This window comes from Pan troglodytes, chromosome 8 (assembly GCF_028858775.2).
Source record: "Pan troglodytes isolate AG18354 chromosome 8, NHGRI_mPanTro3-v2.0_pri, whole genome shotgun sequence".
NCBI classification, from domain to species: domain Eukaryota; kingdom Metazoa; phylum Chordata; class Mammalia; order Primates; family Hominidae; genus Pan; species Pan troglodytes.
This window is the reverse complement of record NC_072406.2, coordinates 106,735,662-106,751,535: the sequence shown is the minus strand read 5'-3', so window position 1 is coordinate 106,751,535 and position 15,874 is coordinate 106,735,662. Positions and strand designations below refer to the sequence as shown.

General features: G+C 39.0%; 1 protein-coding gene across 9 annotated transcripts in view; it reads right to left on the bottom strand.

The window, feature by feature from the left end:
• Positions 1-15,874, bottom strand: part of TBC1D12 (TBC1 domain family member 12) — a 136,496-nt gene that overhangs the window by 14,200 nt on the left and 106,422 nt on the right. For 7 of the 9 annotated variants that reach the window (XR_010146987.1, XM_507936.7, XM_016918893.3 and 4 more), the window contains 3 exons: positions 13,877-13,957; positions 11,042-11,130; positions 9,567-9,638 (listed from right to left, as the gene is read on the bottom strand). Coding sequence is in view for 7 of the 9 variants with exons in the window: in XM_507936.7 (XP_507936.4) it covers positions 9,567-9,638; positions 11,042-11,130; positions 13,877-13,957 (242 nt within the window). In the remaining 2 variants the exon portion in view is untranslated. The remainder of the gene's footprint in view (positions 1-9,566; positions 9,639-11,041; positions 11,131-13,876; positions 13,958-15,874) is intronic. The other 2 variants (XR_010146988.1, XM_009458959.5) reach the window with 1 other exon arrangement.

Here is a 15,874-nt window from a genome sequence, read left to right as displayed (position 1 = left end):
AAATACCAAGAAAGGAGACGTTGTGGGGGTTGAGCCTGGAGTCCTGGAAAAGCAAGAGACAGAAATAGGAAAAAACCTAAAATGGAAAAGAAGCATGAACTAAGACACAAAAATGGGAACAATAGGACCAACTCAGCTGGAGTAAGGAAAGGCATTTAGAGAAGGTAGGATGTGTTTATGTTGTGAAAGACCTTGAGTAAAAGGCTAAGCTGTATAGATGTTTGCTTCTTGCTTGTAAGTTATTGGCAGCTATCATATACTTCTTCTCCTGTTTTTTTTTTTTTTGTTTTTTTTTTGGTTTCTTTTTTTTGAAGCAGGGTCTCACTCAGTCACCTAGGCTGGAATGCAGTGGCATATCATCTCACTGCAACCTCTGCCTCCCAGCTCCAGCTATCCTCCTGCCTCAGCCTCCTGAGTAGCTGAGACTATGGGTGTGTACCACCACGCCTGTCCAGCCCATCCATTTGTTTAATTAAAAAAAAAAAGTTATCACTTACTTCTAGAAGAGATTTGTATAATGGACTTACACAGTGAGGCCATTAAGAATAACTGCAATGGGCCAGGCGCAGTGGCTCACGCCTGTAATCCCAACACTTTGGGAGGCCGAGGCGGGCGGATCACCTGAGGTCAGGAGTTCAAGACCAGCCTGGCTAACATGGTGAAACCCTGTCTCTACTAAAAATACAAAAAATTAACCGGGCGTGGTGGCAGGTGCCTGTAGTCCTAGCTACTCGGGAGGCTGAGGCAGGAGAATGGCGTGAACCTGGGAGGCGGAGCTTGCAGTAAGCTAAGATTGCGCCACTGCACTCCAGACTGGGTGACACAGCGAGACTCGGTCTCAAAAAAAAAAGAACACCTGCAATGATAACTCTGTCTCTTGTTCCCAGCCAAGTGTTTTGAAAGGGATGCCTACAATCACTATCTCTATTTTCTCAGCTCCCTTTTCTTTTATTTTTTTATTTTTTTGAGACGGAGTTTCACTCTTTTAGCCCAGGCTGGAGTGCAATGGTGTGATCTCAGCTCACTGCAACCTCCGCCTCCCGGATTCAAGCGATTCTCCTGCCTCAGCCTCCCGAGTAGCTGGGATTACAGGCATGTGCCACCACCCTGGCTAATTTTGTATTTTTAGTAGAGACGGGGCTTCTCCATGTTGGTCAGGCTGGTCTTGAACTCCCGACCTCAGGTGATCCACCCACCTCGGCCTCCCAAAGTGCTGGGATTACAGGCGTGAGCCACTGCACCCGGCTCTCAGCTCCCTTTTCACTCTTTAACACACTTCAGTATGTATTCCCACTCCATTACCATACTATTTTGAGATTTCTCTTGCCAGCATGACCAATGATACTTATTGAAAAACCCAGTGGGTGCTATCTCTCTTAACAGCATTCCCTTAGCTTCTGCAATCCAATTATTTCTTTGCTCTCATCTTATTTCTCTGTCTTCTTCTGAGTACTTTTTGCAGATTCTACAGTAATTGCCTATTTGATTTTCTAGAACTTAAGTTCCATGAAGACAGGGACCGTAGTAGGCATAATAATTGCCCACCAAAGATGTCCAAGTCCTTATTAATAACCAGAAGCTATGAAAATGTTGCTGGACATGGTAAAAGGGACTCTACAGATATGATTAAGTCAAGGATCTTGAGATAGGGAGCTTATCCTGAATTATCTGGGTGGGCCTGAAGTAATCATCATGAGGTTCCTTATAAGTGAAAGAAGAAGGCAGGTTAGTCAGAGAGAGATTTGAAGATGCTACTCTGCTGGCTTTGAAGATGGAGCTATAGGCCCATGAGCTAAGGAATGTAGGCAGCCTCTAGAAGGTGGAAAAAGCAAGGAAATGGATTCTCCCCTAGAACTTCCTGAGGAAGCACAACCCTGCCAATACTTTGACTTAAACCCAGTGAAGTCTATTTCAGACTTCTGACCTCCAGAATTGTCAAACAGTAACTTTGTGTTGTTGTTGTATGTGTGTTTGTTTAAATTTTGTTTTTGTAGAGACAGAGTTTTCCTATGTTGCCCAGGCTGGTCTCAAACTCCTGACCTCAAGTAATCTTCCCACCTCAGCCTCCCAAAGTGCTGGGATTACAGGCATGAGCCACTGCGCCTCGCCTAATTTGTGGTGTTTAAAGCCACTAAGTTTGTGGTAGTTTGTTACAGTATTCATAGGGAACTAGCACAGAGACCACACCATGTTTGTTTGTTCATAGTTGTATTCTTAGTACCACAATATTTGCTGAATGAATACAAGGGGCAAAGTATTAACCATCTGTAATAGAATGGTAGCAAAGTAAATAGAAGGAATTAAAATTACATTTAATTGTATCTAAGATGGTGTTTAAGTAACATTATTTTACATACTGCTAAAAAAGAAAAAATGCTGCCAATTAAGCAATGGCATAATACCTTATCACTTGGAATATTTATTTATTTACTTACTTAATTTTTTTGGAGACAGAGTTTAGCTCTTATCGTCCAGGCTGGAGTGCAGTGGCACGATATTGGCTCACCGCAACCTTCCCCTCCCAGGTTAAAGCGATTCTCCTGCCTCAACCTCCCGAACAGCTGGGAATAGAGGTGCCTGCCACCACGCCTGGCTAATTTTTGTATTTTTAGTAGTGACGGGGTTTTACCATGTTGGCCTGACTGGTCTCAAACTCCTGACTTCAGGTGATCCGCCTGCCTTGACCTCCCAAGGTGCTGGGATTACAGGTGTGAGCCACTGTGTCCAGCCTGGAATATTTATCTTATGCATATTTTTAAAGCTATTTATAGCTCATTCAGATTTATTATATATCGCTCTTGTGCATATATGAAAAGAAAATAAGAAAAAGTTATTTCTATTTCTTCAGAGTCCAATTCTTCTAAATATTTTGCATTATTTATTGACTCATGGTGTGATGCACTAAAAAAGATACATTGTTTATGTAGTATTGCTGACAAAACTGTCTAACCTGAATCTAATCATGAAAAAATAATCAAATTCAAGTTGAGGGTCATTCCTCAAACAACTAGACTTAACTTTTGAAAAGTGACATTGTTACGACACATACAAAAGGCTGAGGAACTGTTCTGTTTTAAAGGAAACTAAAAAGAACAACTAAATACCACACATGACCCTGACTGGATCTCTACTAAAAATACAAAAATTAGCCAGGCATGGTGGCATGTGCCTGTAATCCCAGTTACTCAGGAGGCTGAGGCAGGAGAACTGCTTGAACCCAGAGGGCGGAGGTTGCAGTGAGCTGAGATTGTGCCACTGCACTCCAGCCTGGGTGACAGAGCGAGACTCTATCTCAAAAAAAAAAGAAAAAGAAAAGAAAAAAAAGAATGCATAGTCCTTGAGGGAGAGTCCCAGGAGAACAAAGAGAACAGCAATTGCAGTACAGAGCTCCATCACGCAGGCTGGAGTGCAGTGGCGGGATCTCGGCTCACTACAACCTCCGTCTCCTGGGTTCAAGCAATTCTCCTTGCCTCAGCCTCCCAAGTAGCTCGAATTACAGGCCTATGCCACCACACCTGGCTAATTTTTGTATTTTTAGTAGAGACGGGATTTCACCACGTTGGCCAGGCTGGTCTCGAACTCCTGACCTCAGGTGATCCACCTGCCTCGGCCTCCCAAAATGCTGGGATTACAGGCATTAGCCACCGCACTCAGCCTGTGGTTCTTTTAAATAAGTATAACTGATATGTGAACCAAGATTACCAAATTTTCTCAAGAATAAAATCTACAGATAAAACTTTCGTGAGTTATTTATAGATTCAGCATATGTTATTCATTAACATAGTTAAAAACGTATTTTGTCAAATCATGACATGAAATAGGTATTCCAATATAGTCTACACTATTTTTAACTTATAAAGTAAGTGTGATTTGACTGACTGGTTTGTCAGTGAGCCTTGATACCACCAGTTAAGTTATATGGTGGTCACTTTACATAAATTCAATGACCTAACAGAGCTCATTTCAGCAGCAAATATACAGTGACCTAATAAGTCTGCAGCCAGGGTAAAAAAAAATATTTAAAACATATTCTAAAAAATCATTATCATAAGTGTAATAAAAGTAACAGTATTTTAATTTTCCCCAATTTTTCTCAGTATACCAGGTTAAACAAGTGCCTTTAAGTGAGGATTTTTGTTTGTTTTGAGACAGAGTCTCGCTCTGTCACCCACGCTGGAGTGCAGTGGCACAACCTCAGCTCACTGCAACCTCTGCCTCCTGGATTCAAGCAATTCTCATGCCTCAGCCTCCTGAGTAGCTGGGATTACAGGCATGCGCCTCCACACCCATGTAATTTTTGTATTTTTAGTAGAGACAGGATTTTGCCATGTTGGCAAGGCTGGTCTCAAACTCCTGGCCTCAAGTGATCCGCCTGCCTCAGTGTCCCAAAGTGCCAGGGTTATAGGCATGAGCCACCGCACGCAGCCTGAAGATATAATTTTAATATATATTTTTTCTTTTTTTAAAGTCTAGTGTAGGCTGGGTGCAGTGGCTCATACATAAACCCAGCACTTTGGGAGGCTGAGGTGGAAGGATCACTTGAGCCCAGGAGTTCAAGATCAGCCTGGGCAACATAGTGAAACCTTGTCTCAAAACAAAAAACACAAAACACAAAATAAAATTTAGCCTAAAATGTCAGTAATAGATATTTTGACTAGTCTCAATAAAGGCTTTTGGGATACTTTATAGAAATTGAGAAAGTGAACAATTCTAATGATTGGTAACAAAATGTTTTTGCATCTCAAGTAGTTAACAGTCTTCTGTATTCAATAAAGCTAAAGGAGAATCTAATTGAGTTACTGAGATAACTAAACCATCATTCTCAGCAAACTGTTCGCAAGAACAAAAAACCAAACACCGCATGTTCTCACTCATAGGTGGGAACTGAACAATGAGAACACTTGGACACAGGAAGGGGAACATCACACACGGGGGCCTGTCATGGGGTGGGGGGAGGGGGGAGGGATAGCATTAGGAGATATACCCAATGTAAATGACGAGTTAATGGGTGCAGCACACCAACATGGCACATGTATACATATGTAACAAACCTGCACATTGTGCACATGTACCCTAGAACTTAGTATAATTTAAAAAAAAACAAAAAAAGTTGATTGAAAATTTATATATGCCCAACCAAAAAAATAAATTTGTTTTGTTTTTTTCATTTATGTAGTTTCTCTAATAGATTTGTTTTGATCAGTTATACTAATAATTGTAATAACACAAATTAGAAAAAACATTTAATATTTAGAATATTATGTATATCAGAAATAAAGCTAATTTTTAATTAATTTATATATTTGTAGCAGAAGTATAATGAGATTACTAAAAGACTTTTGGGCAGAAAAGTGGTACATTAGAATAAAATTCTGTGAGAGAAATGAAATAAAATACAGTAGTCCTCCACTTTCCCCAGTTTTGCTTTCTGAAGTTTCAGTTTCCTACGGTCAACAGTGGTCTGAAAATATTAAATGGCAAGTTCCAGAAATAAACAAGTCATAAGTTTTAAATTGCATGCTGTTCTAAATAGGGTGGTAAAATCTGGAGTGGTCCTGCTCCGTCCTGCCAAAGAGGGGAATCATCCCTCTATCCAGTGTAATCATGCTGTATATGCTACCCACCTGCCTAGTAGCCATCTCAGTTATAAGATCAACTGTTGTGGTATTGTAGAGCTTGTGTTTGAGTAATGCTTCTTTCACCTAAATTGTTAGAATAGTGTTATAATTGTTCTACTTTATTATTAGTTATTGCTGTTTATGTCTTATTGTGCCTAATTAATAAATTTTATCATAGGTATGTATGTACAGAAAAAACATAGTGTATATAGGATTCTGCACTATCTGCAGTTTCAGGACAAGTACAAAACCCTATATAGGCCGGGCAGGGTGGCTCACGCCTGTAATCCCAGCACTTTGGGAGGCCGAGGCGGGTGGATCGCCTGAGGTCAGGAGTTCGAGACTAGCCTGGTCAACACAGTGAAACCCCGTCTCTACTAAAAATACAAAAAATCAGCTGGGCATGGTGGCGGGCGCCTGTAATCCCAGCTACTTGGGAGGCTGAGGCAGGAGAATTGGTTGAACCCAGAAGGTGGAGGGTGCAGTGAGCCAAGATCATGCCATTGCACTCCAGCCTGGGCAACAAGAGCGAAACCCCGTCTCAAAAACAAAAACAAAACAAAAAAAAACCAAACCTATATATTCCACTTGGTGTCTTGGAATATATCCCCTGAGGATAAGCTGTATATGGCTTATAAGCTGTATATGGATAAGCTGTATATGCTGTATATGGCTATTACCAAAAAGACAAAACATAAGTGTTGGTGAGGTTGTTGAAAAAAAAACTTGCACACTGTTTATAGGAATGTAAATTAGTACAGCTATTATAGAAAACTGTATGGAAGTTCTTCAAAAAAAAAACTAAAAATAGAATTACTATATGGTCCAGCAATCTCACTTCTGGCTATTACCCAAAAGACCTGAAATCGGTATATCAAAAAGATACCTGCACTCCCATGTTCATTACAGCACTACTCAAAATAGCCAAGTTAAGGAATCAACATAAGGGTCCATCAACAGATGAATGGGATGAGAGAGTGTGTGTACGTATACAAAAGAATACTGTTCAGCCTTAACAAAGGAAGAAATTATGTCGTTTGGGAAAACATGGATGGAACTGGAGAACATTATGCTAAGTGAAATAAGGCAAAAAACAGAAAAGCAAATATTGCATGTTCTCACTTAAATGTGTAATCTAAAACCACTGAACTCATAGAAGCAAAGAGTAGAATAGTGGTTACCAGAGGCTTGGGGGTGGGGAAGACGATAATCAAAGAGTACAAAAAGCTCCAGTTAGAAAGGAGGAGTAACTTTAATTTTTTTGAGACAGGGTCTCACTCTATCGCCCAGGCACCATTTCGGCTTACTACAGCTTCAAGAGCCTGAACTCCAGCGATCTTTCCACCTCAGCCTCTTGAGTAGCTGGGACTACAGGTGCACACCACCACACCTGGCTAATTTTTTATTATTTGCAGAGATGAGGTCTCACTGTGTTGCTCAGGCTGGTCTTAAAACTCCTGGGCTCAAGCGATCTTCCCACCTTGGCCTCCCAAATGCTGGGATTACATGCCTGGGATTACAGGCATGAGCCACCATGCCTGGCCTGTTTTTTTTTTTTTTTTTTTGAGATCTATTACACAACATGGCAAATACAACTAATAACTGAGTTCTGTACATTTCACAGTCACTCAGAGAGTAAATCTCAAATTACTCTCATTACAAAAAATGTCAGATATTTCAGATGTTGGGCAGGTTAATTACTTTGTTTTAATTATACAACGTTATATTAAAAAAAATCATAATATCAGCCAGGCACAGTAGGTCACACTTGTAATCCCAGTACTACGGGAGACCAATGCAGGCGGGTCACTTGAGCCAGGAGTTCAAGATAAGCCTGGGAAACAGTGCCCTGTCTTAACACAAAATACAGAAAATTAGCCAAGCATGGTGGCTTGTGCCTGCAGTCCCAGCTACCTGGGAGGCTGAGGTGGAAGAATCACCAGGGACCAGGGGACCAGGAAGTCGAGGCTATAGTAAGTCATGATCACGCCATTGTACTCTAGCCTGGGTGACAGAGTGAGACCCTGTCTCAAAAAAATAAAAATAAAAAAAGAAATACAAGTTCAGAGAAAAAGCAAAACTGTAAAATATTAATGAAGAGCTTGTTAATATATTTTTCTTTAAATGGACTATGATATATGTAAATTCATTACAGTATTTCAACTCCACTACAGACTTCTTTTTTTTGAGACAGGGTCTTGCTGTGTTGTGCAGGCTAGAATGCAGTGGTCCAATCCTAGCTCACTGCTGTCTGGGAGTCCTGGGCTCAAGCGATCTTCCTGCCTCAACCTCCCAAAGTGCTGGGATTTACAGGTATGAGACACTGTGCCCAGCCTGGGGACACTTTTTTTTTTTTTGAGACAGAGTTTTGCTCTTGTTGCCCAGGCTGGAGTGCAGTGGCACGATCTTGGCTCACTGCAACCTCCGCCTCCCAGATTCAAGCGATTCTCCTGCCTCAGCCTCCTGAGTAGCTGGGATAACAGGCGCGTGCCACCACGCCCGGCTAATTTTTGTATTTTCAGTAGAGACGAGGTTTCACCATGTTGGTCAGGCTGGTCTCGAACTCCTGAATATGGAATCTGCCCGCCTAGGCCTCCCAAAGTGCTGGGATTACAGGCGTGAGCCACCACGCCCGGCATGCCTAGGGACATTTTTAGAAAACTATAAGATGTCAACATTTAACCAGTGCTAAAAAATTAAATTATTTACAAGTAAACTTACGATGAAAAACTTTAAACTTCAACTTAAACATGTGAAGGGGATACAAGGTGTTCTTACAATTCATTCACAGAATACCTGAGTAAGAGTTTAAAGACTCTTTGCTCAAATCTAACTTTCTCTATAAGGACTGTCTTACGATCTTTTCAAATACTAAAACCTGCCCCACCCTAAACCTAGCACTTTCCCCCTTTATCATCTCACACTTTTCTACAGCACTTATCTTTTAATATAACATGATTTACTTATTTGTTTGTTGTTTATTGTCTGTTTCTTTCTTCTAAACTGTAAGCATCATAAGGACAGAAATCATTTTGTTCATTGAGGTATTTCAAGTGCCTAGAACAATGCCTGACATATAGTCATAAGAGCACAATAAATATTTGTTGAGTAAACAAACATAGAAATGAACATGCAACAGAACAAAGTAACTTGTACCAGACAGCCACCCTATAGAGAGGTCTAACATTCTTCTATTTTAAGGCAAAGGTGAGAAGATGAAAGTTCTATAACTTCTAGTTAAAAATGGCAATTGAACATCACATCTTTCTTTGTTCTCCTGCAAAATCCAACTAAAAATACAGTAAAGAAAAAATAAATATTAACCCACAAGGACTACAAGAATGAAAAATTATACAGTAGATAGTTAATAGTATTTTAGAAATTGTAAATTAAATAAGTGTAGAATGTTAAAACTAAAATATCTACAGAGGAGGAAGCCAATAATCAGCAAGCCAATTCAGCTGTAAAACCCTGAAGGCTCAGAAGCTGAAGTTGTCAGGTACCCGTGAAATGGAGAAATAGAGCTAAAAATAGGATTGGGTGAAAGTCTGTATAAGGAGTAAATCCCCTCCCCTATCCTTTAGGGACAGGTACCTATCCTTCCCTTAACCTGGTAGAACATAGGAGGTTTACTCTCTAGAGGCACAGTCATGGAAAAGAGGGTTAGGAAGAGGGGGACAAGGCATCACACTGATATCAGGGCATGAGATAAAAGTTTATAAATTGCATGGTGAAATCTCCCGCAGCTCCCCCAGAAAGCTGGCAGCCTCAAGTACATATAAGCTCCTGGCAAGAGATAGAAAGATTCTTCACTGGGTAAATTGATAAGCCCAAGAAAAACAGACATAGAAATACAGACATTTGGGAGCTAATACAACATAGGATATTTTGATAAAGAGTGTAGATAAAATGCTTATATTTAAAAAACAGATGGAAACAAATACTTACATAACCAACATCAGGCCTGTAGCATGTGTATGCCCCTAAAATACTGTGTAAGACATCATGATATGGACCACCCTTAGGAGAGAAAAATGAAATTTGAAACTGTACAAATAATTGTCTCTAAGTTAATTTTCATATAACATGTTAATAAACTGTAGCATTTCCTAAATGACTAGTTTTAGCATATTTAATAAAAAATATTATAAATGTACTCTGCCAAGATGTTTTCCAAATTATGAATAAGAAATATTTAACACTGCAGATGGGTACGGTGGCTCATGCCTGTAATCCCAGCACTTTAGGAGGTCGAGATGGGCAGGTCACTTGAGGCCAGGAGTTTGAGACCAGCTTGGCTAACATGGTGAAACCCCATCTCTACTACAAATACAAAAATTAGCTGGGCATGGGGTCAGACGCCTGTAATTCCAGCTACTCGGGTGGCTGAGGCACAAGAATCGCTTGAACTCAGGAGGCAGTGGTTGCACTGAGCCAGGACTGTGCCACTGCACTCCAGCCTGGGCAATAGAGTGAGAATCTCTCAAAAAAAAAAAAAAAAAAAAAAAAAAGAAATAGTACTAAATAACAACAACAACAAAAAGCCAAATAAACTTACTTGATGGATACAAGCTATATAATTTGTCAACAGTTTTTAAATCTTCTAGATTTGGTATAAGGGTATGATGAATACACACTGTTTCATTTTATAAAATACAGCATCAGCAGAAAAAAACCCATCAAGCTAAACTAAACTGTGTTAATAATTTTAATCTTAATGGTAAAAATTTTTATCTCATTTTATTTTTATCAATCTAAAGATAGAAGAATTCCATGTATAAAGACTTGAATCAGCTGGGTGTGGTGGCACATGCCTGTAATCCCATAATCCCAGCTACGCAGGAGGCTGATGCAGGAGGATTGCTTGAGCCTAGGAGTTTGAGTCCAGCCTGGGCAACACAGCAAGACCTGATCTCAAATTTAAAAAGAAATAAAAATAAAGACATGAGTCAAAGATAAAGTATATATAATGTAGTCATTTCTCTTTTCATAAGGTATAAGCAACTTCATAATAGCCTATGTACAAAGAAAACCATTTCTTCCTATTTTAATGATAATTCTGAAAATTTTTAAGTTTCGTGAAAAGTTCTTTATACTTTAACAATTTACTAGGCCAAAATATTAAGAATTCATATATCTTACAAAATAAAAAGCAAAATAAATTCACTGTAATAAAATTCATCAAGTGCCTACTACATAAAAGGTATTAAATGCTATGCTAACTATAATGTATTTCGGTCAGTGGAATAAAATAATAGAAATTCCTTTATAATTTTATAACTAGTTTTAGACTTTTTATACAGGGTCCCCAATTTCTATCGTTTTGCCTTTTTTAAAGTAATAGCTATTCATTTAAAGAATCTGTTGCCTTGGATATTGATAGATATTTTTTAAGTAATTACAAGCTGGTTAGAAACCCTCACCTTCTGAAAGATGTAGAGAGATGGAAATGTACGGGATATGTCCAACTTAATTAATTCCAGACTGGCCTCTCGATCAGCAACAGATACACCTGCATTTACCAAGCAGATACAATTTAAATGATCACTTGGCTCTAACAAGTCCAATTTTATAAATACAGAATGATCACACAGCATGTGTTATTTAAGTTAAAAGCTGAATAATCAAGAAATTATAAGAAATGTCACATAGCTTTTGTTAGAACTTGTTATTCTCTTGTACAAAGAAAATAGCTATACATTTATCAGAAAGTTATATGGTAAAGGATTTCTAATTCCAGTTTTTACAGAAGATACGGGCAGACCATCATTTCCATGGTAACAACTAGGAAAAAAAATTACAAATATCACATTTAAAAAATCATCAGAGAGCTATGGACACAGAGAGATCAATAGGATTTAAATTCCAGAAAAGTAAGAGTCTTTCCTTGGTGAGTAGACACCAGTGTCCATTTTTCTTCCTAGGGGTATCTGCCAGGTCTAGGTATGGGCTTAGGATCGAGCTCGCCAAAGACAAAGTCACTCTAGTTGGAGGAAGAGAAACCAGAAGAGCTACACATGGCCAAATAAAACTGATGTGATAGACAGGAAACTGGAGGAGCCCTGAATGTGTATCTGGTTTTCCCTATGGGACTTTTCTGAATGCAGAAGGCTGGGCTAGAAATGCAGAATAAAATCATCCAAAGTCACAAGGTCTTGAGAGGGCATATCATTGGAGGGAGATTACCTGTAGTCAAAATAGAACACTTTGGGCTGGGTGTGGTGGCTCATGCCTGTAATCCTAGCACTTTGGGAGGCCGAGGTGGGTGGATCACCTGAGGTCAGGAGTTCGAGACCAGCCTGACCAACACGGTGAAACGCTGTCTCTACTAAAAATTAGCCGGGCATGGTGGAGCACACCTGTAATCCCAGCTACTCAGGGGACTGAGGCAGGAGAATTGCTTGAACCTGGGAGGCAGAGATTGCAGTGAGCCAAGATCTTGCCACTGCACTCCAGCCTGGGCGACAGGGTGAGCGTCTCAAAAAAAAAAAAAACACTTTTTCCCATCAAGAAATTTGAAACTCAAGATAAACTAAGTCTATCTAAAGCTACAACCTTGCCCCAACCTAGATCAATTAATGGTTGAATTGAGGTGATAAGCCCTTAATCGAACTGCCTAACAGGAAAGAGCAGCTTCCTCTGCAGGGGAAACCTCAGCTTTGGTTTCTACATTCTTTTTATATACAATGTCTGGCATACAATTTAAACATTTAAGATATACAAAGAAGCAGAAAATGTGACTTACAACCACTTTAAAGGGGAAATAAGGGGAAAAACAGCTGACAGAGGCAGACCTGCAGATGATGCAGTATTGGAATTAACAGGCAATGGCACTATCTGTTATAAATATGTTAAAGAAAATATCTGGCTGATATGCGCTAGAGAAAAAAATAATAATAAATTTTAAAAAGAAAATAGAGGAAAAGATGGCAGAAGGAACATGGGATGGGAAGATGAATTTCAACAGAGAAACAGAATGTATAAAAAGAACCAAGTGAACATTCTACAATTACAAAGCACATCTGAAATTAAAAGCCCATTTTAAAAGCCCACAGATTTAGATTTAATAGCAGACTAGATAAACCAGAAGAAAGGATTAGTGAATTTGATGACAGATCAATAAAAATCAATGAAACTGAAGCAGAGAGAGAGAGAGAGAGAGAGAGAAACAATTGGCCAGGCACAGTGGTTCATGCCTGCAATCCCAGCACTTTGGAAGGCCAAGGCAGGATTGCTTGAGGCCAGGAGTTTGAGACTAGCCAGGGAAACATAGAGAGACCCCATCCCTATATGATGAATTAAAAAATTTTTTCAATTATATAAAATTATATCTATCCCCCACCAAAAAAAGAAAAAAAAAAGAGAGAGTATAAGAGGCTTGTGAAACACTGTTAAATGGTCTACTATACATGTAATTGGAGTCCAGAAGGAAAACAGGCAAGAAAGGGCAGAAGCAATATTTAAAAAGACAATGACCAAAAAGTTAAATGACACATGCAAATTATACATATCCAGGAAATAAGAAAACAGTAATTTATGTAGACACTGCTTCTGACTAGAACTCTTCATTACATTCAATTAATTTCTACTAAAGTGCAATTTTCACCATTTATTCTTTTTCTTTGGAGATGAAGTCTGTTACCCAGGCTGGAGTGCAATGGCGTGATCTCAGCTCACTGTAACCTCTGCCTCCCAGGTTCAAGACATTCTCCCTGCCTCAGCCTCCCAAGTAGCTGGGATTGCACGCACCTGCCACCACGCCTGGCTAATTTTTGTTTTTTTAGTAGAGATGGGGTTTCGCCATGTTGTCCAGGCTGGTTTCAAACTCCTGACCTCAGGTGATCCACCTGCCTTGGCCCCCCAAAGTGCCAGGATTACAGGTGTGAGCCATCCGCCCAGCCTCACCATTTATTATTGAAAAAATATTTCAGAAGTGAATACTTATAATTTTAATTCTCATAATTTCAATGCTTCATAAAAATGAGTCAAAAATGATGAAATAGCTGCTGTCTGCCAGTATAAACTTCTTTACCTTTTACGTACTTTTAGTTCTCCACAAATAGCTGACATAGCTAAGAGGTCTTAGGATGATACTTACATGAACTTTTCTGTAAATCAAGTCTTTTTTCTAGCCTTGTTTACTGAAAGGGTTAAGATTAAATAAGATGATATATGTAAAGCGATTACTACAGCTTCTGATACATGCTCAGTATCTGAATTTTCATCCTAAAATTCTTATTTAAAAAAAGAAATCACACCTTCTGTATCATTCTCTGAACTTGTTTCACTGAAACTTTTCCACCGTTCTTTTGCTCTTGAGAGGAAGATTTCATAAAGTTCTGGGGGTTGGGGGGAGAACAAAAATGTATGAATAATAGGAAAGAAATATATTTGCAAATTTTAACTTTTACTCTTTACCTATTACCGGTCAGGTCTCTCTGATGTAGCAAGCATCAAAAAAGTGGCAAATCTAAGTACTTGATTCTACCAAAACTATTCATTATATACCCAGAAAGAAAGTAAATAAAATTACTGCAGAGTAATCATCCATACAGAATGTACATATGAGGCAGAAAGAGATGCTTCTGCTAAGAAGTATCATTGCGGAACAGCAGAAAAAAATGATTTTTGGAGTCAATCAGACCTAGATTCAAATTCTGGCTCTGCCATTTACTATCTGAGGGACTTCAAGAAAGTTATTTAGCTACCCTGGAACTCAGCTTTCTTTACCTGTAAACCAGAGAAAAACAACACCTACTCATAGGGTTACTGATGATTAAATAAGATAATATATGTAAAGCTCCTGGCACCTCATAGCACTTCAGTAGATGCTCGATCTTGCTTTCTATCACTACTGAAACTGGTTTCTCCATTATGATATTGCTATCTAAAGCTACTTATATTTCACACAGACTTGGTGTGTGTCACCAACAAACAAAATCTCTACCCCTATCTTTTTAATTTAAGTGCCTAGTCACGGCACTCCCATATGCAGGGTCTCATAAAAACTTCAGGACAGGAAAGATTTCAAAAGTTTTCTCAATTCCCAAATTTTTTTGGTCTTTATTTTGTAACTAACTATTGCAGATATTTGAAACTACATAAAAATAGGACATTTCAGGGACAGAAGAATAGAAAAAAATATGTCTTGCCCAAACACCAAAGTTTATATATTGTCCAAAATAAGTTTTTTGCTTCAATTAATTCTTTTTAAAATTTTATTCATTTTTAAAGGTAATACAAGAACATGGTTTTAAAAAATTTCAAAAAGTAGGCCGGGCATGGTGGCTCATGCCTGTAATCCCAGCACTTTGGGAGGCCGAGGCGGGTGGATCACCTGAGGTCAGGAGTTTGAGACCAGTCTGGCCAACATGGTGAAACCTTGTCTCTACTAAAAATACAAAAAATTTAGCTGGGCATGGTGGTGCATGCCTGTAATCCCAGATACTTGGGAGGCTGAGGCAGGAGAATCACTTGAGCCCGGGAGGCAGAGGTTGCTGTGAGCAGAGATCGCACCACTGCACTCCAGTCTGGGCAACAAAGCGAGACTCCATTTAAAAAAAAAAAAAAATTTTTTTTCAAAAAGTACAAAATAGTATAGAGAGAAAAATAAATTTCCTTTCCTCAGATGCAAGTGTGGTTATCAGAGCTCTAATTCTTCCAAGAATGAAAATATGCATGCACAAGCATATACATAAATATATAATCCTTTTTTAAAAAATTAAAGTGGCAACATGTTTCATGCACTGGTCTGTATCTTACTTTGTTATATTAGAGGTTGTTCCACGTTAGTAGATATAGATCTGCTTTTGTTTCTTTTAAACAACTGCATAATTTTCCAAAGTAATGACTATACCATAACGAGTATTCTTATATTGCCAAGAAGCATATCATTATCAAATATCTGACTAGATATATTTCAAACAGACTCTTACTATTCTAATCTTTTCTCCCTTCTATTTACTTTTCATTATTACTAATGGTTTGGAAAGAAGAAATTAAAAAAAAAAAAAACTTAGAATTCCTATTCTTCTTCTTATTTTTGGAGACAGGGTCTTTCTCTGTTGCCCAGACTGGAATGCAGTGGTGTGACCTCAGCTCATTGCAACCTCCCCCTCCCGGGTTCAAGCAATTCTCAGCCTCCTGAGTAGCTGGGATTACTGGCATGCACCAACACATCCAGTTAATTTTTTGTATTTTCAGTAGAGTCAGGGTTTCACCATGTTGGCCAGGCTGGTCTTGAACTCCTGGCCTCA